The sequence below is a fragment of the Octopus sinensis genome, linkage group LG11 (genome assembly GCF_006345805.1).
Source record: "Octopus sinensis linkage group LG11, ASM634580v1, whole genome shotgun sequence".
Taxonomy (NCBI): Eukaryota; Metazoa; Mollusca; class Cephalopoda; order Octopoda; family Octopodidae; genus Octopus; species Octopus sinensis.
Window position 1 is genome coordinate 5,359,790 of NC_043007.1, and position 25,927 is coordinate 5,385,716.

The 25,927-nt window shown below is 39.3% G+C and overlaps 1 protein-coding gene across 1 annotated transcript; it reads left to right on the forward strand.

Annotated features, from left to right (window-relative positions):
- LOC115217402 (inactive pancreatic lipase-related protein 1-like) lies at window positions 1-25,927 on the forward strand. Its single transcript, XM_029787089.2, has 9 exons — window positions 1-146; window positions 3,746-3,884; window positions 5,555-5,717; window positions 7,603-7,831; window positions 14,730-14,984; window positions 16,703-16,933; window positions 21,261-21,366; window positions 22,662-22,844; window positions 25,763-25,927. The coding sequence occupies exons 1-9, from the start codon at window positions 92-94 to the stop codon at window positions 25,860-25,862; spliced, it is 1,461 nt and encodes a 486-aa protein (XP_029642949.1). The 5' UTR covers window positions 1-91; the 3' UTR covers window positions 25,863-25,927.

Consider the following 25,927-nt stretch of genomic DNA (forward strand, 5'->3'; position numbering starts at 1 on the left):
ATATGAACTCTTACGTCAATAAATATTATGCAATTTTCAAGGAATTCTTTATTAGTTGTTTAATTTTCATTCAATTGCATTCACCACAGACATGAAGTTTTTTCTTTGTTTTACCATTCTTTTTAATATTTTCTTCATTGTTGAAGGTAAGAATTATTTTTCTTTTTGCTTTAGTTTTGCTTTTTTTTTATAGGAAGGATTTTGTCTTTTTTTTGGTTGACATGTGAGTTTTAGTTTTAAGTATATTTTCAATTCTTTAAGCATTTCATTACCATTTCTCTGTTGAAACACATTGTCTTCATTTCAAGAAATTTTGGAAATACTGAAAATACAACTTTGTCCTTTTTAAGCTGGTGTTTAAAACAGAACTTAACGGGAAATTTTAACTGAAGTTTTTAATTTAGATCATTTTAAACAGGAGGGGTGGTCTTGGGTGGGTTGATATTAGGAGACTTCAACACTCCCACGATCGATTGGCCCACGTCAATTTGTACGTCATCTTCCTGGTTCGGCCAGGCCCTTCTTGACGTGGCTGAAGATTGTTTTCTATCGCAACATGTTGAATATCCAACAAGGCATCGGTCTGGGCAGCAGCCATCTATGCTGGATCTGGTATTCTCCCGCTATCCAAGATCAGTGTCAGGCTTATCTGTGTGCGCCCCTCTTGCCAAGAGTGATCATGCGGTCCTGAAGTTCATCATGCACACAACTTTTTCTACGCCCACGACTACTTTGCTGCCACGTAGAGTCTTCTCTGCAATTAATCTTGAAATTCTAACTGTCTATTCAATATGTCATTGGCGACAGGTGTTATACCTGCGGACTGGAGAACAGCGATAATCTGCCCAATTTTCAAGAAAGGGAGCCGCGAAGACCCGCTTAACTACCGACCGGTTTCCCTTACTTCAATAATCAGCAAGATGTTCGAAACCATCCTTAAGAAAAGTATGATGCTCCACCTCCAAAACACAGCCTCTATCTCTGATTCCCAACACAGCTTCGTGCCGAAGAGATCATGCTTGACCAACTTACTGGTAATGGAAGAATTGGTGACGCGCATCCTCGATGATAGTGATGCTGTTGACATCGTTTTATTGGACTTTGCCAAAGCTTTAGACTCAGTAAACCACCGCCTATTACTTGTCAAGCTTCAAGCATATAGTTTCCATCCGGATATTGTATGATGGGTTGGTGCCTTCCTCTCAGATCGCTCCTTCCAAGTCCAAGTTAATGGTTTGCTGTCCGACGTCTCCAGTGCAAGCAGTGGCGTGCCTCAAGGTTCAGTGCTTGGGCCTTATTGTTCTTAGTCTTCATAAATGACTTGCCCGACGACCTCACGCAACACACCCTTCTATTTGCCGATGATGTCAAACTGGTTGCTCCTCGCGGTGATATAGAGGATCTTCGTCGATGCCTCCACAAAATTTGGAGATGGTCTAACGAATGGGACCTGTGTCTGAACGTGTCAAAGTGCTGTCATCTGCCTGTTGGCTCTCCTCCTGCAACTCAACTTGATTTCGAGCCGGGTCGTCTGCTGCTGGAGAGGAACGACCAGGTAAAGGACCTGGGTATCTTGGTGGATTCTTCCTTTTCGCCTTCGGCCCAGTGCATCCATGCTGCCAACAAAGCACGCGGAGTTCTGTTCTTGATTCAACGGTCATTCGGAATGCTCACAGCAGCCATATTCCTACCGCTCTATGTCACGCTGGTGAGACCCATATTGGAGTACGGGATTCAAGCCTCTTCTCCTTATCTCCTCAAAGACATTCAGCATCTCGAAAGAGTCCAGAAGCTGGCTACCAGCATGGTTCTTGGTCTCAAGCATTTGTCTTATGAAGAAAGGCTGAAGACGCTCGACCTTTATTCTCTCGAAAAATAATGATGCCGTGGTGATCTCATTCTTGCTCACATCATAAGTGGAAAGTGTAACCTCTCGAAAGAGCTGCTCTTCACTCCTGCTCCAGAGCGTCGGCTGCGGGGTCATTCCGAAAAGCTCTATCTGCGACGATTTCATCTCAATTGAAGGAAAGGGGCTTTCTCTGTCCGGGTTGCGGATCCGTGGAATAAGCTGCCGGACGAGATGGTGAAGATGCCGACGACCACTCGGTTCAAAGTCTCCCTTGACCACAAGTGGCCTGAACTCTTTACATGAACACCACCCTGTACATAACTCCATGTCCTCCTACATGGCCTTGCTTTTTGCTTTTTGAGCCAAAAAATTAACTAACTAACTAACTAACTAAAAAGGTTAATCCTTTTGATACCAACTCATCTGAAACTGACCCCTGGTTTTATGGTACACACTTTCAGTGTTGACTTCAATTAAAAAGCTTCCATCAATATTTTGTGTTAATTTATGTTCCAATCACCAGATTCATAATGATGCAATTATTTTACTAAATTCTTCTAAATTTTCAAAATTCGCTTTCCATGCTAGCATGGGTTGGACGATTTTGACTGAGGGCTGGCGAACCAGATGGCTGCACTAGGCTTGTTCGCCAGCCCTCAGTCAAAATCGTCCAACCCATGCTAGCATGGAAAGCAGACATTAACCGATGATGATGATGATGAATTGAAATGAAGATATTGGCTGTGTGGTTAAGAATTTAGCCTACCAAGCACATGGTTTTAGATTCAGTCCCACTGTGTGGTACCTAGGGAATTTTTCTTCTATAGATCCAGGTTGACCAAAGTCTTGTGAATGGATTTGGTAGATAGGAACTGAAAGAAGTCTGGTGTGTGTGTGTGTGTTGCCATCACGTGATAGTCGTAAATGAGTGTCACTGTCCTACAAGCGGTGTCATTCATTCCCAATATTCTGTGAAATTTCATGTCTGGCCATAGAAAGATAATTACTTCATTTGGAAACAGGCGAGGGTTAGTGACAGGAAGAGTATCTTGTACAAAATCTGTCTCAATAAACTTCATCTGACTGATGCAAGTATGGCCACATGGTCATTAAAATGCTGCTGCTGCTACTACTACTGTTGCCATTGTTGATCATGATGATAATGATGAAAGCTAATTTATTTCAAGAGGTGGCGAGCTGGTAGAAGCGTTAGCACGCCAGGCGAAATGCTTAGCGGTATTTCGTCTGCCACTACATTCTGAGTTCAAATTCCACTGAGGTCAATTAAATAAGTACCAGTTACGCACTGGGGTCAATATAATCGACTTAATCCGTTTGTCTGTCCTTGTTTGTCCTCTCTGTGTTTATCCCCTTGTGGGTAGTAAAGAAATAGGTGTTTTGTCTGCTGCTACGTTCTGAGTTCAAATTCTGCCGAGGTCGACTTTGCCTTTCATCCTTTTGAGGTCGATTAAATAATGCACTGGGATAGATGTAATCGACTTAATCCCTTTGTCTGTCCTTGTTTGTCCCCTCTATGTTTAGTCCCCTGAGGGCAATAAAGAAATATATAGACTGTAGCTGCAAAAAATATCCTAGACACGTGAGCAGGACTTTTAAAGGGGTCTTAACTGTGCCTAACAGAACTGGACATGACTGACAGAATGGCAGCAAAGATAAAAGTACGCTACTAAATAAACATGTAGTAACTCTTATGTTCTGAGTTCAAATCTTACTCGTTTACAACAGGGTAAAATGGTTAATCTAATAATTATTGTTGACTGAAATGTTTTACATTTTAATTTTGTAATTTCATCCTATTTTTGATTCTTTTTTGATCTTGTAATTTTGTTACTTCAAGCTGAATATTTCCTGATTAATTTCAATTTTATTTGATAGGTTTTCTCGACTTTGAAGTTTGCTATGGTGAACTTGGTTGCTTCTCAAATGGAGGGGAATTCACAACAATAGAAAGACCAATTACTTTCTTACCAAACACTCCCCAACTTATCGGAACACAGTTTTTCCTCTACACAAGGTATACCAAAAAGTTTCACAATTTATGGGTTCCTTAACTGATGCTCTTTGCGATTTACCATTAAAAGAAAAAAGAAAAGTTGCCTTATGCCTATGTAAGAAATTGACATCATCATCATCATCATTGTCGTCGTCGTCGTCGTCATCGTCGACGTTGTCGTCATCATCATCATCATCATCATCGTCATGTCGTCATTGTTGTCGTCGTTGTCGTTGTCGTCATCATCATCATCATCATCATCATCGTCATCCTCACCACCTTGTTTTCAACAGTCTCAAGCAATTTCCTATTGTTCCACGAGGTGTCTGGAACTTAATCATTTAGTGATGTGAGCCAGTGTTATTTTGTATCCAATTTACTTTGCTGTGAAGTTTTTTTGTTTCTTTTTTGTTTTTCTATTGTTATTTTAGTATTTTCTCAGTTTGTTTTTTCACTTGTATGAGAGGAAGTGTTTCTGGGTGGAGAATGGATGGAATATTCACCGTGAGGATCTAAAGGTTCTGCCAATACAACACAAAGTTCAGAATGGTTTGTGATTGTAGAAATTCATCATTATCGCTTTTCCATTCACTCGTTTGTATGGGTCGGCTAAGAATTCACTGAAACAAATTTTCTATGGTCAAATGCTCTCCCTATTGCCAACCCTCCCCTGTTTCCAAAAAAGGTAATATTTTCCTTGCCACTGGACATATTTGCATGGCAGGTCAGAAATATATGACATTACATCTATAATAGGGACACTTATTGATGCCAAGACAATGACATAGAAACACACACATCTCTATCTCTCTCTCACACTCACACACACACACACACACACACATGTATGTGTGTGTATATATATATCATCATCATCGTTTAACGTCCGCTTTCCATGCTAGCATGGGTTGGACGATTTTGACTGAGGGCTGGGGAACCAGATGGCTGCACCAGGCTTCAATCTTGATCTGGCAGAGTTTCCACAGCTGGATGTCCTTCCTAATGCCAACCACTCCGAGAGTGTAGTGGGCGCTTTTTACGTGCCAGTCAGGCGGTACTGGCAACGACCTCGCTCGAATCTTTTACACATGCCACTGGCACAGGTGCCAGTAAGGTGACATTGGTAACGATCATGCTCGAATGGTGCCCTTTTATGTGCCACCGGCACGGCGGCCAGATAGCCGCTCTGGCAACGATCATATATATATATATATATATATATATATATATATGTATGTATGTATGTGTACAACAGACTTTCACTCTTAAGGCTTTGGTCAGACTACTGAGGTCTACAATAGAAGACACACATTCTCTTTCATTCTCCCTCTCTCTCTTTCTCTCGCAGAAATAGACACAGTTTCTTTCCCTCTCCTTGCTTTTTCTGTAAGGCAGTCACTAAGACTTCACTATATGTTTGACCTACATCAGTTGCCTAGCAACCGTATCCAATAGCTTGTTGACTCCACTAACATGGCTGTCCTATTTTGTCCAAGGTGCCTTGTTGTGGGACTGAAACCAAAACCCATGAGGTTAGAAAGTAAACTCATTCGCTACTCAGCCACATTCCTGTACAACTATAATTTAAATTTAATTATTCAGCAACATTTTCTTCTCTTTGTAAACATTAGATAACAATTAAATTTATTAATTAATCAATTTTTTTTTTTTTTTATTATTGAATGAATTAGAAAAAACCCCTACAATGCTTCCATATTGGTTACTCATGATGAAGAAGGACTTGCAGAAAGCAATTTCAATGGTAAAAGACCAACCAAATTCATCATTCATGGTTTTCAAAGTTCCGGAGGTTTTCCATGGGTGAAGGAATTGGTTAAAGAATTATTGATACATGTACGTAGAATACATATACTTTTTTTTGGTTGTTTTACTATTTATTTTTAAATGCATTTTGGTTTTTTTGGGACTTAGTTTCACTAATTGGACAAATTGAAATCAACAGATGCAAATATTGTGGGTTCCACCACCACTACCACCACCACTACCACCACCACCACCACCACCACCAAATTAGGTACAATCGTTTCATGCTACATCATTTAATTAAACAATGTAAGTATTACATCAGTTTTAAAATGTTGAGCAATCTTCAGCCATTCATAGAGGTTTTCCATCCATACATATACTTATTTCCATGTCAATTGCTAACATTATAAAGAGGGTAGATACACAGACAGATATCAGATATCTACCCTCTTTATAATGTTAGCAATTGACATGGAAATAAGTATATGTATTGATGGAAAACCTCTATGAATGGCTGAAGATTGCTCAACATTTTAAAACTGATGTAATACTTACATTGTTTAATTAAATGATGTAGCATGAAACAATCGTACCAAATTACCGAAGATATACTTGTTGCTTACTTTGAATATATATAAGATATATTTAGAGCTTGTTAATGTTAACTATAACTCCCATTAATGTACAGATAGGAAGATGTAGCTCTCGTTGTGAGCCTATATTCAAAATAATATTTTTATGGAGGCCAGACGGGCGGAGTCTAAAAGAACATAATTAGAATACACGGCTGCTGACGGTTGACCAGTCCTGGTCTGTAGATGTATTTTTGAACTTTGTATAACATCCTGATGAGGGGAGTGCCATGATTATTAATAGGAAATATTTCATATTCCAAGGTACATCTCTGAAATAGCCTGGAGATGTGATCTTGATATTATTTTCTTTTGTTGTTTTTAGTTTGTCTCTTTAATACTTAATCCTCTCAAGAAAAAAAAAATTAATTTCATCATACTAAAGTATTATTGTTTTAAATGTTCTTACAAGAGAAGTTTTTCTTCAATTCAATCGTGTTTTATGTATTACATCAACATTTGTCTATTTATGCATATTTTTAGATATTCTGGAATTTTTAATTCCATTTTATAAAGAATATATTTATATAAGTTTTGAATGTGTATTTTAATTATGTTCTTTTAGACTCCACATGTGTTGCCTCCATAATAAAAATATTATTCATCTATCTATCTATCTATCTATCTATCTATCTATCTATCTATCTATCTATCTATCTATCTATCTATCTATCTATCTATACATCATCATCGTTTAACATCCGCTTTCCATGCTAGCATGGGTTGGATGGTTTGACTGAGGGCTGGTGAACCAGATGGCTGCACCAGGCTCCAGTCTTGATCTGGTAGAGTTTCTACAGCTGGATGCCCTTCCTAACGTCAACCACTCCAAGAGTGTAGTGGGTGCTTCTTACATGCCACTGGTACGGGCACCAGTCAGGCAGTACTGGCAACGACCTCGCTCGAATCTTTTTACATGTGCCACTGACACAGGTGCCAGTAAGGCGATGCTTGTAACGATCACGCTCGAATGGTGCCTCTTACATGCCACCGGCACAGGTGCCAGATAGCCGCTCTGGCAACGATCACCCTTGGATGGTGCTCTTAGCACCCTACTAGCACGGGGCACAAGTGCCAGTAAGGCGATCATGAAAGTAACTAGACAACCTTTATGTTACCAGTTTATCTGTGCAGACACTACTCATAAGTTCGATGCTTGAGCAAGTTAAATTATTTAAAACTGCACAAGACATGTCTGTTAAATTCCAGATTAAATATTTCAATGCATCAAATGACATTATTTTGTTTGATGATGATGATGATGATGATGAAATAAATCTTTTCAAAGCAATGGTTTACCTCTGCAAATGTTTGTCTATATAATTCTTCTGTCTTTTTAGGATGATTACAATGTGATCGTCGTTGACTGGACAAATGGTGCCAGTGTAACGTATGGCCGAGCAGCATCCAATACTCGTGTTGTAGGTGCACAAATTGCAGTTCTGGTCAAATTTCTTAACGAGAAAGCTGCTAACGACCCAAAGAAAACTCACATAATAGGACACAGCCTTGGAGCTCACACTGCTGGTTATGCTGGCGAAAGAATAGCAAATCTCTCCCGAATATCTGGTGATTATAATGATTTTATTCCAGTCTTAATAAAAATGGTGATGTGAAAGTCTATATTGATACATAACTGACAAAACTTACCATTAACAACATATTCCGACATAGCTAGGACCAGGTTTCAAACGTTAGCTCTTCTATTAGGAAGTACAAAATGCTTCAGTACTCAAAAGTTATTGATGCTTTACAAAGTTCAGGAGGGACTCACAGTGGAGTATTGACTCACAACTGGGATGGTGCAGTTATTGGGATGTTGCTCTCACAACTGGGATGGTGCAGTTATTGGGATGTTGCTCTCACAACTGGGATGGTGCAGTTATTGGGATGTTGCTCTCACAACTGGGATGGTGCAGTTATTGGGATGTTGCTCTCACAACTGGGATGGTGCAGTTATTGGGATGTTGCTCTCACAACTGGGATGGTGCAGTTATTGGGATGTTGCTCTCACAACTGGGATGGTGCAGTTATTGGGATGTTGCTCTCACAACTGGGATGGTGCAGTTTTGGGATGTTGCTCTCACAACTGGGATGGTGCAGTTATGGGATGTTGCTCTCACAACTGGATGGTGCAGTTATTGGGATATTGCTCTCACAACTGGGATGGTGCAGTTATTGGGATGTTGCTCTCACAACTGGGATGGTGCAGTTATTGGGATGTTGCTCTCACAACTAGGATGGTGCAGTTATTGGGATGTTGCTCTCACAACTGGGATGGTGCAGTTATTGGTGCAAGTTATTGGGATGTTGCTCTCACAACTGGGATGGTGCAGTTATTGGGATGTTGCTCTCACAACTGGGATGGTGCAGTTATTGGGATATGCTCTCACAACTGGGATGGTGCAGTTATTGGGATGTTGCTCTCACAACTGGGATGGTGCAGTTATTGGGATGTTGCTCTCACAACTGGGATGGTGCAGTTATTGGGATGTTGCTCTCACAACTGGGATGGTGCAGTTATTGGGATGTTGCTCTCACAACTGGGATGGTGCAGTTATGGGATGTTGCTCTCACAACTGGGATGGTGCAGTTATTGGGATGTTGCTCTCACAACTGGGATGGTGCAGTTATTGGGATGTTGCTCTCACAACTGGGATGGTGCAGTTATTGGGATGTTGCTCTCACAACTGGGATGGTGCAGTTATTGGGATGTTGCTCTCACAACTGGGATGGTGCAGTTATTGGATGTTGCTCTCACAACTGGGATGGTGCAGTTATTGGGATGTTGCTCTCACAACTGGGATGGTGCAGTTATTGGGATGTTGCTCTCACAACTGGGATGGTGCAGTTATTGGGATGTTGCTCTCACAACTGGGATGGTGCAGTTATTGGGATGTTGCTCTCACAACTGGGATGGTGCAGTTATTGGGATGTTGCTCTCACAACTGGGATGGTGCAGTTATTGGGATGTTGCTCTCACAACTGGTGATGGTGCAGTTATTGGGATATTGCTCTCACAACTGGGATGGTGCAGTTATTGGGATGTTGCTCTCACAACTGGGATGGTGCAGTTATTGGGATGTTGCTCTCACAACTGGGATGGTGCAGTTATTGGGATGTTGCTCTCACAACTGGGATGGTGCAGTTATTGGGATGTTGCTCTCACAACTGGGATGGTGCAGTTATTGGGATGTTGCTCTCACAACTGGGATGGTGCAGTTATTGGGATGTTGCTCTCACAACTGGGATGGTGCAGTTATTGGGATGTTGCTCTCACACTGGGATGGTGCAGTTATTGGGATGTTGCTCTCACAACTGGGATGGTGCAGTTATTGGGAATTGCTCTCACAACTGGGATGGTGCAGTTATTGGGATGTTGCTCTCACAACTGGGATGGTGCAGTTATTGGGATGTTGCTCTCACAACTAGGATGGTGCAGTTATTATTGGGATGTTGCTCTCACAACTGGGATGGTGCAGTTATTGGGATGTGCTCTCACAACTGGGATGGTGCAGTTATTGGGATGTTGCTCTCACAACTGGGATGGTGCAGTTATTGGGATGTTGCTCTCACAACTGGGATGGTGCAGTTATTGGGATGTTGCTCTCACAACTGGGATGGTGCAGTTATTGGGATGTTGCTCTCACAACTGGGATGGTGCAGTTATTGGGATGTTGCTCTCACAACTTGGATGGTGCTGTACATCCCAGATTGCTTCCAGAATAGTGCCATCTGACTGATTGGCACAAAATCACTCACAGACATGTCCTGTCCTCTGCTCCACAAAAAGATGCTGTATCTCCTCCAAGACATTTCGACTCTTGCTACAATGGCTTCCACTCGCCAGAGCTGGCCGATCTTTTATCCCCTTCACTCAGATGCTTTTATCCCCTTCCTCATCAGCTGTGTTTACTTTCTCACAGACTTCCCAATAACCACTGAAGAACAAATGAAGACTTTTTGGCCTTGCAGGACAGGGTTCAATCTCTTTCGTGGTGCTTTGGTGCTTAATCTTATTTTGTATTGCCAGGATCAGAGACTACAGTCACGACCCTTTACAGTGCATCTGAGACTTGTAGAAGGGAAAGAGGAAGGAACTATCCGACTGGGGACCTGGCACAAAAGCTTGCAACAAAGTGAACCCATTAAAGGCATCCAAGCTGATAAATGGTGGTGGTGATAAATTTGGTGAGAAATGAAGTCAGTCACAAAGAAAATGGTGACTTACTGAATCATGTGATGCGTGGAAACCTAAATCCAATTAATGCTTGTTATTTACGAGAACTCATGACTTATGAAAGTTGTACTTTAATATTTTGTCTCAAAAGCCATTTTACCAATGTAGCAATGATAAATGTTAAATGAAAAACAATCAATCAAATAATTGGGTATGTATTTGTATCCTACTTAATCTTTATTAATGATAAATGGCTTTAGAAATATATCTTGTTATTGTCTGTCTGTCTGTCTTTCACCTATCTGTTCATCTATCCATCTATCTCTATCTGTATGTCTGTCTGTTTGCCTGCTTGCTTCCTATCTGTCTATACATACATAATAAGCTTTAGCTATTTTCCATCTATCATACCTCACTATTACTGGTTACCGATGCTTTTTGGTACTGTTAGAGTCAGAAATTGGTAAGATCACTTTGGTCTCCTCTTGGTAGCTAAAGAATAAATCATTCAGCAGAATAAATTATTCGACTGGCCTCCTCTCCAAAAGTTTCGGGCCTTGTGCCTAGAGTAGAAATGAATAACTTCATATGACTGGTTACTTGTACATACCTGTGACCTTATGCACTTTTTATTTGCAAATCATGATTATTATGATTATTACATAAGTCTGAGCTTCCTGAAACAGCTGTGAAAAGTTCAAATTTCACATATCTTTTACTCTTTTACTTGTTTCAGTTATTTGACTGCGGCCATGCTGGAGCACTGCCTTTAGTCGAGCAAATCGACTCCAGGACTTATTCTTTGTAAGCCTAGTACTTATTCTATCGGTCTCTTTTGCTGAGCCGCTAAGTTATGGGGACATAAACACACTAGCATCGGTTGTCAAGCGATGTGGGGCACAAACACAGACACACAAACATAAACACACACATATATATGCATATACATATATACGACAGGCTTCTTTCAGTTTCTGTCTACCAAATCCACTCACAAGGCTTTGGTCAGCCTGAGGCTATAGTAGAAGACACTTACCCAAGGTGCCACACAGTGGGACTGAACCCAGCACCATGTGGTTGGTAAGCAAGCTACTTACCACACAACCACTCCTGCGCCTATATGTTGCGCCTATATGTTGCAAAGCCATTAAAAAATCAATAGAAGTGACTTTTTTGTGAATTTTTTATCCAAAACCCAATCAAAATGCCCGAAACTTGATACACCAATTGAATGCCAGCTAGCTGTATGTGATTGGTCAGAAATTTGGACAGTACTCGTGTGTATGTGCGCACGCATGCAGCTGTATATGCATGCACTAGCACTATGACCCGGCGTTGTCGGGTCATAGAGCTAGTTCATACATAAATGTGCTCAACATTAAGATAAACCCCACCAAATGCATAATGAAGGCCGCTAATGAGCACAATTAAAGTATGAGCTATATGGGAAATTCATGCTTCACTGCTTTTGTGCTAAATGTAGGGCTCTTAAAAACTGCTCTGACTGATTATATGCCTGCAAGTTCTCTTGAATTTACACATTTAAAGATGTGCTATTAGTTGATCTCAATAAGTGCAGATTTATTCTTAAATGCTTATAAATCAATTCTCTACATGGATATAAGCCATTTATATAATCTACAATCCGACAAGGGAGTCTCTATAAAGTTGCATAGCAGCTTCATGTAGCTATCCAGTTTCCCTCGATTCTACCCTCTTAAAAAAATATGATGGCATACATTGTGTAATGCAGTTATGTATATACAAGTGAGGGTGGTCATGGCTGGAATACTTTTGATCTGTTGAATAAGTAGCTACAGCAACACATAGATATCAGTACGCACATGTAATATTTCGTACAGTGGACAGCTTGTGCAAACAGCTTTATCAGCCCTCGAAGACGCTTATCAGGAAATTTTGTTTTCTTCTTCATATCGCCAGATTAATCAAATTTATGAATCATGTTTTTTTAGTTTTGTTATTTATTGCTTTATCTGTTATGATCAACTTGGTGTCATACTGATTTGCAACAATTGATTTTGGCTCTGTGCACACACACACATATATATATATAGGCGCAGGAGTGGCTGTGTGGTAAGTAGCTTGCTAACCAACCACATGGTTCCGGGTTCAGTCCCACTGCGTGGCATCTTGGGCAAGTGTCTTCTGCTATAGCCCGGGCCGACCAATGCTTTGTGAGTGGATTTGGTAGACGGAAACTGAAAGAAGCCTGTCGTATATATGTATATATATATAAGTGTGTGTGTATATGTTTGTGTGTCTGTGTTTGTCCCCCTACAACCGATGCTGGTGTGTTTACGTCCCCGTCACTTAGCGGTTCGGCAAAAGAGACCGATAGAATAAGTACTGGGCTTACAAAGAATAAGTCCCGGGGTCGATTTGCTCCTCGACTAAAGGCGGTGCTCCAGCATGGCCGCAGTCAAATGACTGAAACAAGTAAAAGAGTAAAAGAGAAAAAGAGTATATATATACACACATACATATATATATACATATATATATATGCATACATACATACATATATTACTCAAACATTCACCAATCCATATATATATATATATATATATATATATAAGTGAAAGTGGATGGTTCAGTGGTTAAAGCATTGAGCTCATAATCATGAGGTAGTGAGTTCGATTCCTGGACATGGCTCTGTGTTGTCTTCTTAAGCAAGACCCTTTATTTCCTGTTGCTCCAGTTCTCTCAGCTGTAGAAATGAGTTGCAACCTTACTGGTGCCAGGCTGTATCAGCTTTTGCTTCTCCCTTGAATTACATCGGTGGCACAGAGAGGGAAGACTGGTATGCATGGGCGAATGCTGGTCTTCTGTAAACAACCTTGCCCGGACTTGTGCCTCTGATGGAAACTTTCTAGGAGCATCCCATGGCCATTCCGGACTGAAGGGGCTCTTTACCCTTTTACACACACCTACACACACACATTTATATATATACATATATATAAATGTGCAACAGCAAAGCAACCACAGTCTGTCTTCCAGAGTTTCCTTGCAAATGACAAACTTCCAGACAAGTTGAAGGAAGGAACAATATGCCCCCATTCATAATGTAGGGAGCAGGGCAGATGCCTAAAAACTGTAGGTTTATCCCTGTAACCTTGCATAGCAGCAAATTCAAGGAACGAATAGTCAGAAGGAAACAAATCATGTTCCTTGAAGAAAATAATCTGCTGACCGACACCCACCGTGGTGTCTGATCAAGGAGAAGCTGCCTGATACAGCCCTTAAAGCATTATGACTGGATGTTTCAACCACTCAAATGTGAATGTGATATATCTCAACTTGGTGAAAGTCTTTGATAAAGTTGGCATGATCTTAGAATAGTTGGAAAACAAGAAAAGTGGTTACATGACTTTCTGAAAGATAAAATCCAGGCAGTAGTAGCCAAAGGTACCACCTCTAAGGAAATACAAATAGTGAGTGGTGTCCTGCAGTGACACAGAGAGCCACCCTCACAATCTAGCCACAAGTGAAACAAAAATCTGATGATGTCATGCACCTTCATCAAGAGTTATGCAATATCTGGAGTCAGTGCACATACAGATTTGTATGTTTTGTTTTATGTAAGTCTTCTCATGCATATAGTTGCATATCTAGACACGCTCATGTATATTTAAATGATAAACTTCTGCAAAGTTTTACAGATTTTTACAGTTCCACTGATGGATTGGAGCTGTAGTCTTCGAATCAGCTTTCTTCTTTCTAGTTTTGACAAGCCTAATTTCTCAAGATTGATACTTAAGAATTGTGTGTTACAGATCTCAGAGCCCCAATAATTACAGGTATAAACCTGAACTTGTAATCTGAGTAGAGTAACTGTAAATTTCTCAAGAGTTCAGCATAGATTTTTTTCTTTTTAGCCGAACTTTAACTTTATGTTAACATATACTGAGAGCAACTAATGTCTACAACTCTACACAATTTCTCTTCTCTGTCCCAAATCACTATGTCTGGTCTATTATGTTTACATTTTATTGAGGTTTGTACTGCGACATTTCACTAGTACTCCTTATTATGAGTGGCTACGGGTTCTTATTTCTTTAACCTCATACATACTTATGTGTGTGTGTGTGTACGTGTGTGTGTGTATGATATGAATGTTCAATATAGCAAAGTTTATTCAATATGTGTAACAAGAAATAGTCTGCCAATCAAATCTGACTCTTAAGATTTCTTCAAATGTCAAATGTTATTAAGACACAACAGGAAGTAAGTTGATTGTTTACTCTTTTAACCCTTTTCTTACAGGTTTGGATCCTGCAGCTCCCTATTTTGAGTCAACAGATCCCAAGGTTCATCTCGACTCAACCGATGCTGATTTTGTGGATGTCATTCACACAGACACTGGTGACATCATAGATTTCTCTCTTGGAATGAATGCTCCTGTTGGAGACGTCGATTTTTACCCCAATGGAGGACATTTCCAGCCTGGTTGTACACAATCCAAGATTCCAGGTTCAATCATCGGGGGAATCCTTAATATAATAAATAAAGCCAACGACAGTAAGTAGGTTAACTATTTTTTGGTGGATGATATCTATTTTACGACGAAGGGAAAAAGATTATTGGCAATGAAGTAGGTGCAGTGTTGGTTGGGTAATTAGAAAACTCATTTGCAAGCGAATAGTTTCGTGTTGAATCTCCAAAATAGCAAAAATTAACAAATTCTAAAGTAATTTAATGGAAAAAAGTTGGATTATCTAATTTTGAGGTAAAAAGAAGTAACTTTTGTGACTTCTAAACATTCGGTCAATTTGACAGCTTGACCCTTTCGTTACCTTATTTCTGTTGAGATGTTCTGTGTTTCTTTCAATTAATTTTAAATACAACAAAGAATTTAGTAAAATAACTTAGTTATCATTAAGCCAGTGTTAGGAACATAAATTGTGACTAAGGTTTGGTGGAAGATTTTAATTCAAAACTTATGGAAACAAGACATTTGTACTCAGAGCCCCAGAGGTGGTTTCAATCAGGTTGGTATCGAAAGGGTTAAAGAACTTCTATACACCATATACAGAAATGCATCACATACAAAAATACATCATGTATAAAAATCTCCAAGCTGTCCCATTTATAATTATGTCCAGTTGTTGTAGAACCAACATCAAGTGCCCAACAATTAAGCAATTCATTAGAAACAATTTTGGAACCATTATGCAAACTAGTTCCTAGTTTTATCAGAGATGAAATTCCCAAATAACATTTCAAAAATAGCAAATCTAAAGAAGATTCTAGTTAGTTTTGATGTGATCACTCTCTATGCAAATATCCTCCATAAATTAGGATTGGAGGCAGCAGTATTCTAGATGGACGAGTATCTACACGTTTGACAATTGAGTGGACTGGTGCAATGAGGAATAAAGTGTTTTGCTCAAGGACACAACAGGAATTGAACTCACCACTTTACGCTCATGAGCTGAATAGTTTAACCACTAAGCCACATGTCTTCACTATAATGAGTGAGAAGAAATGACCTTTGTCATATCAAAGAACACTGATTTAGAGACTTGGAGAATTTTGATTAATTGGAATTACTAATTAATGTTTTTGACTTAATTTTGATACAAAGTCAACATTGCAGGTGAGACATGTCAGCCACCTCAGTGGAACTTCTTCTTGTCATTTATTCATTAAACTGCCATTAGTTGATGTCAATCATCATTATCGTCATCGTCTTTGGATTAATGCCTCACTTCCCATGTTTCCATGTTTACAGATTGGATTGGGGTGGCTACATGCATTTCCCGTCTTCACCTGTTTCCAAGTCAGGAAATATTTCTCCATGGCTAAACACGCTCTCCTGTAAGACTGGAAGTGAAGGAACTGCTTCTGTGATGGTGCCATTCATGAGTATTACATGACATCAAGACAAAAAGAGAGAGAGAGAGAGAGAGAGAGAGACACACACACACACACATGCATGCATGCACATGCACACACACACATGTGCACATATGTGCATACATACACAACAGGTTTCTTTCAGTTTCCATTTACCCTATCCCTTTACAAGGCTTTGGTCTACCTGTGTGTCTATAGCAGAAAACACTTGTGCAAGAGGCTCTGCACTGAAACTGAACCTAAAACCTTGTGGTTTGGAAGCAAACTAAGAACTGAAAAATGAAAGAATAACTGGAGAAAGACATGTCCAGGGATACCCATGTGTTTTATGAAACTAAATTTCTTTTCCCCATCACATTAGTTTTCTTTTATCTTTGCAGACGTTGCCAATATATTCTCGTGCAGTCATAAAAGATCTCAATATTTTTATATTGAATCGATTAACAGTCGTTGTCCCCTCATAAGTTACCCCTGTAATACAGTTGAAGATCTTCATAGTGGAAAATGCTTTTATTCACTTGGTCACATTGGATTGATGGGGTTTCATGCTGATAAATCCTTAGGAAGAGGCAAACAGATGCTGGAAACCTTTGCTTCCGTTCCATACTGTGGTAAGTCTTAAACTTATTGATTCTATTTCATACCATGATAAGTGATTCTGTTTAAATTTTGGTTTCTTCTAATTACACAAATTTTTTGGAAGATATTTCTGCTTGTCATTTTTTATTTCTTACAATACCGAGACCTTTGGTATTATGTCGTGCTTGAGAAGAAGACCCATGAAGCCGAGCAAAATTGCAGTCACGGAAGATACTGGTGTCATGGAAATGGCACTCGAGCCAGTGGCACATAAAAGCACCCATCTCAGAGTGGCTGACGTTAAGAAGGGCATCCAGCTGTAGGGAACCATGCCAAATCAGACTGGAGCCTGGTGCAGCCTTCCTGCTTACCAATCCTGGTCAAACCGTCCAACACATGACAGCATGAACAACAGACATTAAATGATGGGGAATTAATATTTTCTTACATTCACAGCTTGATTGATGCAAGTTAAGTGTGAAGGTGCAGACAAAAAATCATGACCACAACACTCGTAGAGTGTTGTGGTCATGATTGTAACGTGGTGGTTTCAATTCTCAGAGTGGGTGATGCACTGTGATATTGAGCAAAAACCATTTCGTTCCACGTTGCTTACGTCCACTCCAGCTGTAAAGGGATTTCTGACAACAGCTGCCAAGTGAACCCTGTCACAGACTGGCATCCCATTCGGTGGTGGTGGTGGTGGGTTGTAATTTCAGACATACACCATGGAAAATGAGTTAGGTTCCAGCCTTATGAATCCTTATGACAATCAATTTGAAATCCTCCTTGTAAAAATTTATACTGCAATGTAAAACAAAATTAAAATTTTTTTTCATCATTGTTTCCTAATAGCATCACTTAAATGTTTATATTTTGATCTTTTACTGGCTTTCACTCATTCGATTCTGGCTGTGCTTGAGTGTTGCTTTGAATGGTTTAAGTTCATCCTATTGACACCACCCCAATAGGATGGACCCTTTTGCCAATCTTCTCTTGCTGAATGGAGTGAGACTTACTGTAATATCTTCATATGACAAGGCAGTGAGCTGGCAGAAACGTTAGCGGTATTTTGTCTGTCGCTACGTTCTGAGTTAAAATTCTGCTGAGGTAGACTTTGCCTTTCATCCTTTTGGGGTCTATTAAATAAGTACCAGTTACGCACTGCGGTCAATATAATCAACTTAATTCATTTGTCTGTCCTTGTTTGTCCCCTGTGTGTGTAGCCCCTTGTGGGTAGTAAAGAAATAGGTATTTCGTCTGTCTTTACATTCTGAGTTCAAATTCTACTGAGATCAACTTTGCCTTTAATTCTTTCGAAGTTGATAAATTAAGTACCAATTGCATACTGGTGTCGATCTAATCGACTGGCCCCCTCTCCAAAAATTTCAAGCCTTGTACCTAGAGTAGAAAAGAATATCTTCATATGACTGGTTACTTGTACATGCCTGTGACACTTTTTGCACTTTTCATTTGCAAATCATGATTATTATGATTATTACGTAAGTCTGAGCTTCCTGAAACAGCTGTGAAGTCAAGAAACTACATATTGTCGTCATATTTCATTTTGTACTTCTATTCTGTATTGGGTGTGCTCCATGTGAATATATTTAAATCAAACCTAACTATGTTTATTGCTATTACTACGTCTATATATGTATGTGTGTATGTGTGTGTATGTATGTGTGTGTGTATGTGTGTGTGTGCACACATTTTACAATATATATGTTATATTATGCTTTAAAATTGTTGCAGGTAATGATGTAAATATATGCAAGCTAGCCCCACCTGGAGTTGTTCCTATGTAATACTGTATATCTCTATCTATTTATCTGTCTATCTGTCTATCTATCTATCTATCTATCTATCTATCTATCTATCTATCTATCTATCTATCTATCTAACTATCTATCTATCTATCTAGGGTGAGTTTACGGAAAAAAACAAAAGACAAAGACAGGTGGTGTAGACAACAAACAGATGTATTAGTATAATGCTCAGGAATAGAAAAAGTCTTTGAATGTTTCGAGCCTATGCTCTTCTACAGAAAGGGACACAGAATAAACAAGGAGTGAAAAAAAATAGATATCTATCTGTCTGTCTGTTTGGCCATCTATGTATCTACAAATAGACACACACACACACACACACGTATGGTGGACCAATATACATAACTACGGACCAATACAAAAATGCTTGCACTCTTGCATTCTGACTCTAATGTCATGAATATTGTCCAGACTGTATGATTTCAGTTTTCCCATAATGAAATTCCCATCAGTTTACATAATCTATCGCTGTCACAACTAGAATTATCAGCTGTAATCATACGGCAAATCTGTGTTAATTCACAGAGGATGAGATAATTCAGATTTACAGGTTCATTTGACAACTGTTTGAATGTACTAAGGATAAAAGAACGCTGACCGCAGTACAATGACCGAATCTTTGGTGTTGTGGTTCTGCTGCTTTACAGCCTGAGTTCAAATCTTGCTGTAGTCAAATTTACTTTTTATTCTTTCAGGGTGGATAAGATAATGAACCAATCACCCACTGGTAATTGTTTCATTATCTTATCATTTCAAGGCAACGAAGATAAAGAAAATGTTCGAATTGCTTTTTTGTTTTTTTTCTGACTATTATATACCGAAGTGGCCCATTTTCCTTTTTTAAGTTTGTATTAAGAGTTTTTAACTCTTATTTCTTGTGCAATGGCCCAATGGTTAGGGCAGTGGACTTGTGGTCATAGGATCTCGGTTTCGATTCCCAGACCGAGCGTTGTGAGTGTTTATTGAGCAAAAACACCTAAAGCTCCACGAGGCTCCAGCAGAGGGTGGTGGCGATCCCTGCTGTATTCTTTCACCAGAACTTTCTTTCACTCTTTTTTCTGTTGGCCTGCTTGTTTAGCCAGCGGGGTGGCGTCGTTTCAAGGCTAAAACAATGTGAAGCGCATTGTGACAACTGGATTTAGTCAAACCATTGAGTGTTTGAGTTGTCACTACTGATGAACCTATGACTGATAGGTGAAACTAGTCTAGTGATCAAATAGGGTGGTTATCTCTCCTGTCGGTGCATATGTATTGTATGCTTCTTACAGCATTAAGAGCTCTTAACACCTATTTCTTGCAATAAAGGTGCTCCAATGCTCTCAGTTACAATTAGTGATGATAGAATTTTTACTTTATGGTCTTACATTGTCTTTAGCTGTTTATATTTATATATATACATATAGATATATATACACATATATGTATATACATGCACACACACATACATATGCACATACATGTTTATTTATATATACACACACACACACACCCACATATAAGACTGCTGGTTTGGTCATGTGATGTGGATGGACACCAACAGCTCCATAAACAAGTGCTGATCTCTGAAATTAGATGGAACATGTGGAAGGGGAGACCTCGGAAGACATGGGATGAAGTGCTCATGATGCTGAGCCTTTCAGGTAAGATGACAAAGGACCAAGATAGCTGACCCCTGTGCTGTACTCAAGAAGACCTGTACTCTACAGCCCGGAATGTTATGGCTACCCCCACTGGGGAAGAGGATTGCCCTTTAAGGATCCTGTGCCAGGGCTCTGCTAAAAGCACCCAGCACACTCTAAAAAATTGTTGGTGTTAGGAAGGACATCCAGCTGTAGAAACATTGCCAAATCAGACTGGAGCCTGGTGCAGCTCCCTGGCTTGCCAGCTCTGGTCAAACCTTCCAATCCATGCCAGCATGGAAAATGATCATTCAAGGAATAATGAATAATAATAATTATATATATATATATGCATGTGTATGTGCGTGTGTATTTATATATATGTGTATGTGTAAGTGTGTGTGTGTGTGTGTGTGTGTACAGGCTTAGCTGTGTGGTAAGAAGCTTACCTTCCAACGACATGATACCGGGTTCAGACCCACTGCGTGATACCTTGAGCAAGTGTCATCTACTATAGCCTCGGGCTGACCAAAGACTTGTGAGTCGATTTGGTAGACAGAAACTGAAGGAAGCCTGTTGTATATATATACATGCAATGTTTCTTAACCAGGTTGTAAAATATGTGGAATGAATTGTGACTGATTTAGAATTGTTTACCATTTATTGAATATGAAGACTTCTTTGCTGGTTGATCCATAAAACTTTGTTAATTCAACTTTCAAAGAAAGAAAGCTCTGCTCAACTGCATTATAGAATGTCATTGTGGTGGAAATAAAAACTTTCATTTTCATGTGATTTTTGTTATACATGCAATTGTATTGATCCAGTGTATGACAGGTATCAATTTTATTGATTGAGTAAAGAAAAAATGTATAGCAAATATTTCTAATTTTTTGTTTTTCTAACTTCAGCTTACGAATTCCAGGTAAACATATCAGGATTATCAACAATTAATGGAAAAATCCATCTGGAATTTACTGGAGTCAAAGGCAAAAGTGAATACTTTAACATCACTGAGTAAGTGTTATCCTGGAGAGAGAGGAACTCCTAGCTTTTGCAGTTGTTTAGCTTTCTCAATTCTTGGGGCGTTTGACTCGGAGACTTTTTTCCTACAACATTAAAACAAAATACTTTTAAAAACAATAATTACATTAAAATGCCTTAGACATTACGTTAAATGGTTTTGTATGTCTAAACATGTTCAATGTTCCATTTCCTTTCAGTCAGGTTATATACAAACTATAGACTTCTGGAAATTTCCTGTCAGAAGTGATGTGTTTTACAATAATCATAATTTACTGCAGAGACAATAAAATATATTTACTACAAGTTTGGCATTTACCCCCACTCCCTTTCTCTGAGGGAATTTCCAAGGTAAAGAAGTACTCACATTTGTGTTCCAACATATTTATTTTGCTTGGAGTTGACTGATGTCCAATACTTCCTTTAATAATAATAATAATGAAATTATTGTATACAGTGCTCAGATGCACCACAACTTGTCAAAAGTGCGTATAAAGTATATGCAGTAATGTACAAATGTCTGGGAAATGAACAGTGTATGAGTCAGATACATGCTTGCGTGTGTATGGAGGGGAGAAAATCAGGTGTAGTGTTGGCGAATCTCAGGAAGCATGGAAGTTTTGAAGGATGCAGTACTCCAACAACTAACAACTGATGCCGGCAGTTTGTTTCATGCTTCAGCAACCCTTAGTATGTAAAAATGTTTCCGAAAGTCATGGAAGGAGCTGTGCTGTTTTCTGACTTTGTAAACATGTCCACGGGTGTTAGACAGATGGAGTTTGAAAAGGTGCTCAGAGTTATTGTTTGTAAGATGGTTAATAATTTTATGGGTGTCTTCCAAGTCAGTTGCCAGACGTCGGAGTTTCAATGTATCCTTGCCTAGGGAAGTAAGGCGTTCAGAATATGGCAAATGCCTGATGGAGGGTATTCTCTTGGTTGCATGACACTGAACAGCTTCCAGATGATTAATATCCTGGGCAAGATAGGGGTTCCAGACCAGTGATGCAGATTCCAGGCGAGGTCTTACCATAACTATATAAAGTCGCAGATAGATAGCCTGAGAGCAGCTCACAAAATACTTGGTGAGTGATGCCAAGACACCCTCAGCCTTCTTGCAATGGATGTGTATATTATTGTTGTTAGTATTTTGCAATTATAATTTTGAATTTCCATCGTCACATGTGACAATCTGAATTTATAATTATGTTTAATTGTGACTTTTTTTTTACCATTGTGTGTTCTCTGAAAGAATAAACAATAAAAACAAACAATCTTTAACTTACATTTAGTGGAATAAAGCTCCTATCTCCACACACACCTATTGCTGAAGTAATTAAAAGCCGCAGAGATATTGGAGAACTTCTGTATGTGGATGTATTGTATGAAGAAACTGAAAATTTTATTAAAGTATTCTTTGAGGATGACTGGAAACTGGAGTTTTTTGATGTCTTTGATGCCAGGCACCGAAAGAGGTAAGATTCACTTTGAAATATAAATTAATAAATTCTCTCCACTTTTTAGTTGTTTCCTTTACACTCTCTTTACTCTCTTTACGCTTTTACTTGTTTCAGTCATTTGACTGTGGCCATGCTGGAACACTGCCTTTAGTTGAGATAATCGAACCCAGGGTTTATTCTTTGTAAGCCTAGTACTTATTCTATCAGTCTCTTTTGCTGAACCGCTAAGTTATGGGGATGTAAACACACCACCATCGCTTGTCAAGCGATGTTGGGAGGACAAACACAGACATACAAACACATACGCACATATATACATATACATATACACGATGGGCTTCTTTCAGTTTCCGTCTACCAAATCCACTCACAAGGCTTTGGTTGGCCCAAGGCTATAGTAGAAGACACTTGCCTAAAGTGCCACGCAGTAGGACTGAACCCAGAACCATGTGGTTGGTAAGCAAGCTACTTACCACACAGCCATTCCTACGCCTTTTTTTAAAAAAAAAAAATTCTAGCTCTGGGTTAGACAAATACATTATTGAAGCAATGTCCTGTTACTGGATGCCTTTCTTATCTGTAATCTTTTTTTTTATCACCATTTCTTTTTGTTTTTTTTTCTTCGAAGTAATGAATCTTTATTTCTCAAGGGTTGAAACAAGCAGACAAGCAGCTCACAAATTTTATAGCATGCAGATGTAAACAAACACACACACACACACTCACACACTCACACACACACACACACACACACACACACACACACACACACACCACACACACACACACACACACACACACACACACACACTCTCTCACACACACACACATGCACACGCACACATCTGGTAAACTCTTTAAATTCATGTCAACCAAATCTTCTTACAAGTCTTTGGTCAGCTTATGAATATTGCAGAAGTCATTCACCCAAGATGCTTTGCAGTGGGACTGAACCCCAAACTGTGGTTAGCAAGCAAAGTTTTTAATCACGTGGTCATCATAGGGATAACAAGATTCCTTTCATTGCTATTGTTTAACCCTGAGTAAAGCCTGATTGAGAGAACCCATGATCAAAACCAGACACGAGATGTGACCATCTCATCTTTTATTCTGTCAGTTTTGTCTTTTCACTTCGTATGATGTGATTTGAAGGAGAGGTGGACTCTTGTTACTTGCAGCTGATGAGAAAGTGTTGAGGCTTCCTTTGCCGGCCCAAAGTAACTTTGAAGGATATTGTTGTTGTTGCTGTTGTTGTTGTGGTTGTTGCTGAATTGGAGAGAAGAGTTTTTGTTATTTTATTTCGATAAAAACATGAGGCAAAAGCTTGATATGACGTAGCGAATCACTGGGAATAACTAGTTTCCATTTCTGGAGACAAGGAACTCTGTAAAAGATTTTCTGCCATGATTATGAGAAATGTGGGGAGAGAGAGATAGATAGATAGATAGACAGGGAGATAGATAGGATAGAGAGATAGATAGGATAGAGAGGGAGAGAGAGAGAGAGAGATGGGGCTGCAGTCATGCTGGAACACTGCCATATTTATGGTTTCAATTTTTTCCCTTTTTTTTAAAAAATAGTCTGGTAACACAGTAGGCAGCATGCCAGTAATCCTCATCGCCATCATCATCATCATCGTCTGTCCATCTATCTATCTATCTATCTATCTATCTATCTATCTATCTATCTATCTATCCATCCATCTATCTATCTATCTATCTATCTATCTATCTTATCTATCCATCTATCTATCTATCTATCTATCTATCTATCTATTTATCTATCTATCTATCTATCTATCTATCTATCTATCTATCTATCTATTTATCTATCTATTTATCTATCTATCTATCTATCTATTTATCTATCTATTTATCTATCTATTTATCTATCTATCTTGTATACATATATCTCTAAGAGCCTCACAGAGGCGCTGACAAGTGACCAGAACTTCTAGTAATTTGCTGTGCCTGAGAAGACTTGTGAAGCCATGGGAAATCCCAGCCATGGCCAGTACCAGTGACACATAGAAGGCAGCCACTACACTGTTGGAGGGATTAGCATTAGGAAGGGCCTCCGGTCATAGAAACCAAGCCAAATAAGACTGGAACCTGGGACAGCTCTCTGGCTTACCTGTCTAAGTCAAATCCTTTAAACCCATGCCAATATGCAAAATGGATGCTAAATGATGATGATGATGATGTGTGTGTGTGTTTGTCCCATTGCCTAAATGTGATACTTATTAATAAGAGTCACCTTTATACAAACAATGTCAGTCATATCCACTCTTCTATGAGAATATATCTGGCCATGGAGAAATATAATGCCTTGCTTAGAATCAGGCAGGAAGGGAATCCCGCCCAATAGAAAATCTGCTTCAATAAACTCTGTCCAACTCATGCAAACATGGAAGAACCAATGTTAAAACAATAATGATCCGTGCCGGTGGCACGTGAAAGGGCACCATTCAAGCGTGATCGTTACCAGCATTACTTTACTGGCACCTTTACTGGTGACATGTGTAAAAGATTCGAGAGAGGTCGTTGCCAGTGTCGCTTGACTGGCCCCCGTGCCAGTGGCACGTGAAAAGCACCCACTACACTCTTGGAGTGGTTGGCATTAGGAAGGGCATCCAGCTGTAGAAACTCTGCCAGATCAAGATTGGTTCACCAGCTCTCAGTCAAAATCGTCCAACCCATGCTAGCATGGAAAGCGGACGTTAAACGATGATGATGATGAGGCTGTTGAGATAGATGGGAATGGCTCTCAGTCTGAATATCAGCTGTTTGTTGAGAGGGAGTTTGGGTTAGAATCTGGGTTGTGGTTTTCTCATATTGGTTCAGTCAAATATATTACTGGTATTGTAATATTGTTGCTTTCCTGTTTGTTGTTCCTGTGGTTGCTGATTGTTATAACCAATAATATGTTTACAGATATACGTTTTGTGTGAAAAATCTGAAGATCACATCGAAAAAGACCAGGAGATTTGATGTCAGGAATCCTTGTCCAAAGAAAATAATTCAAAATTACTAAAGTCTGAAGAAGAACCAAAAATATTTCGTATGAACTGAAGTTTGAAGATCAAGGGATGCTGATTA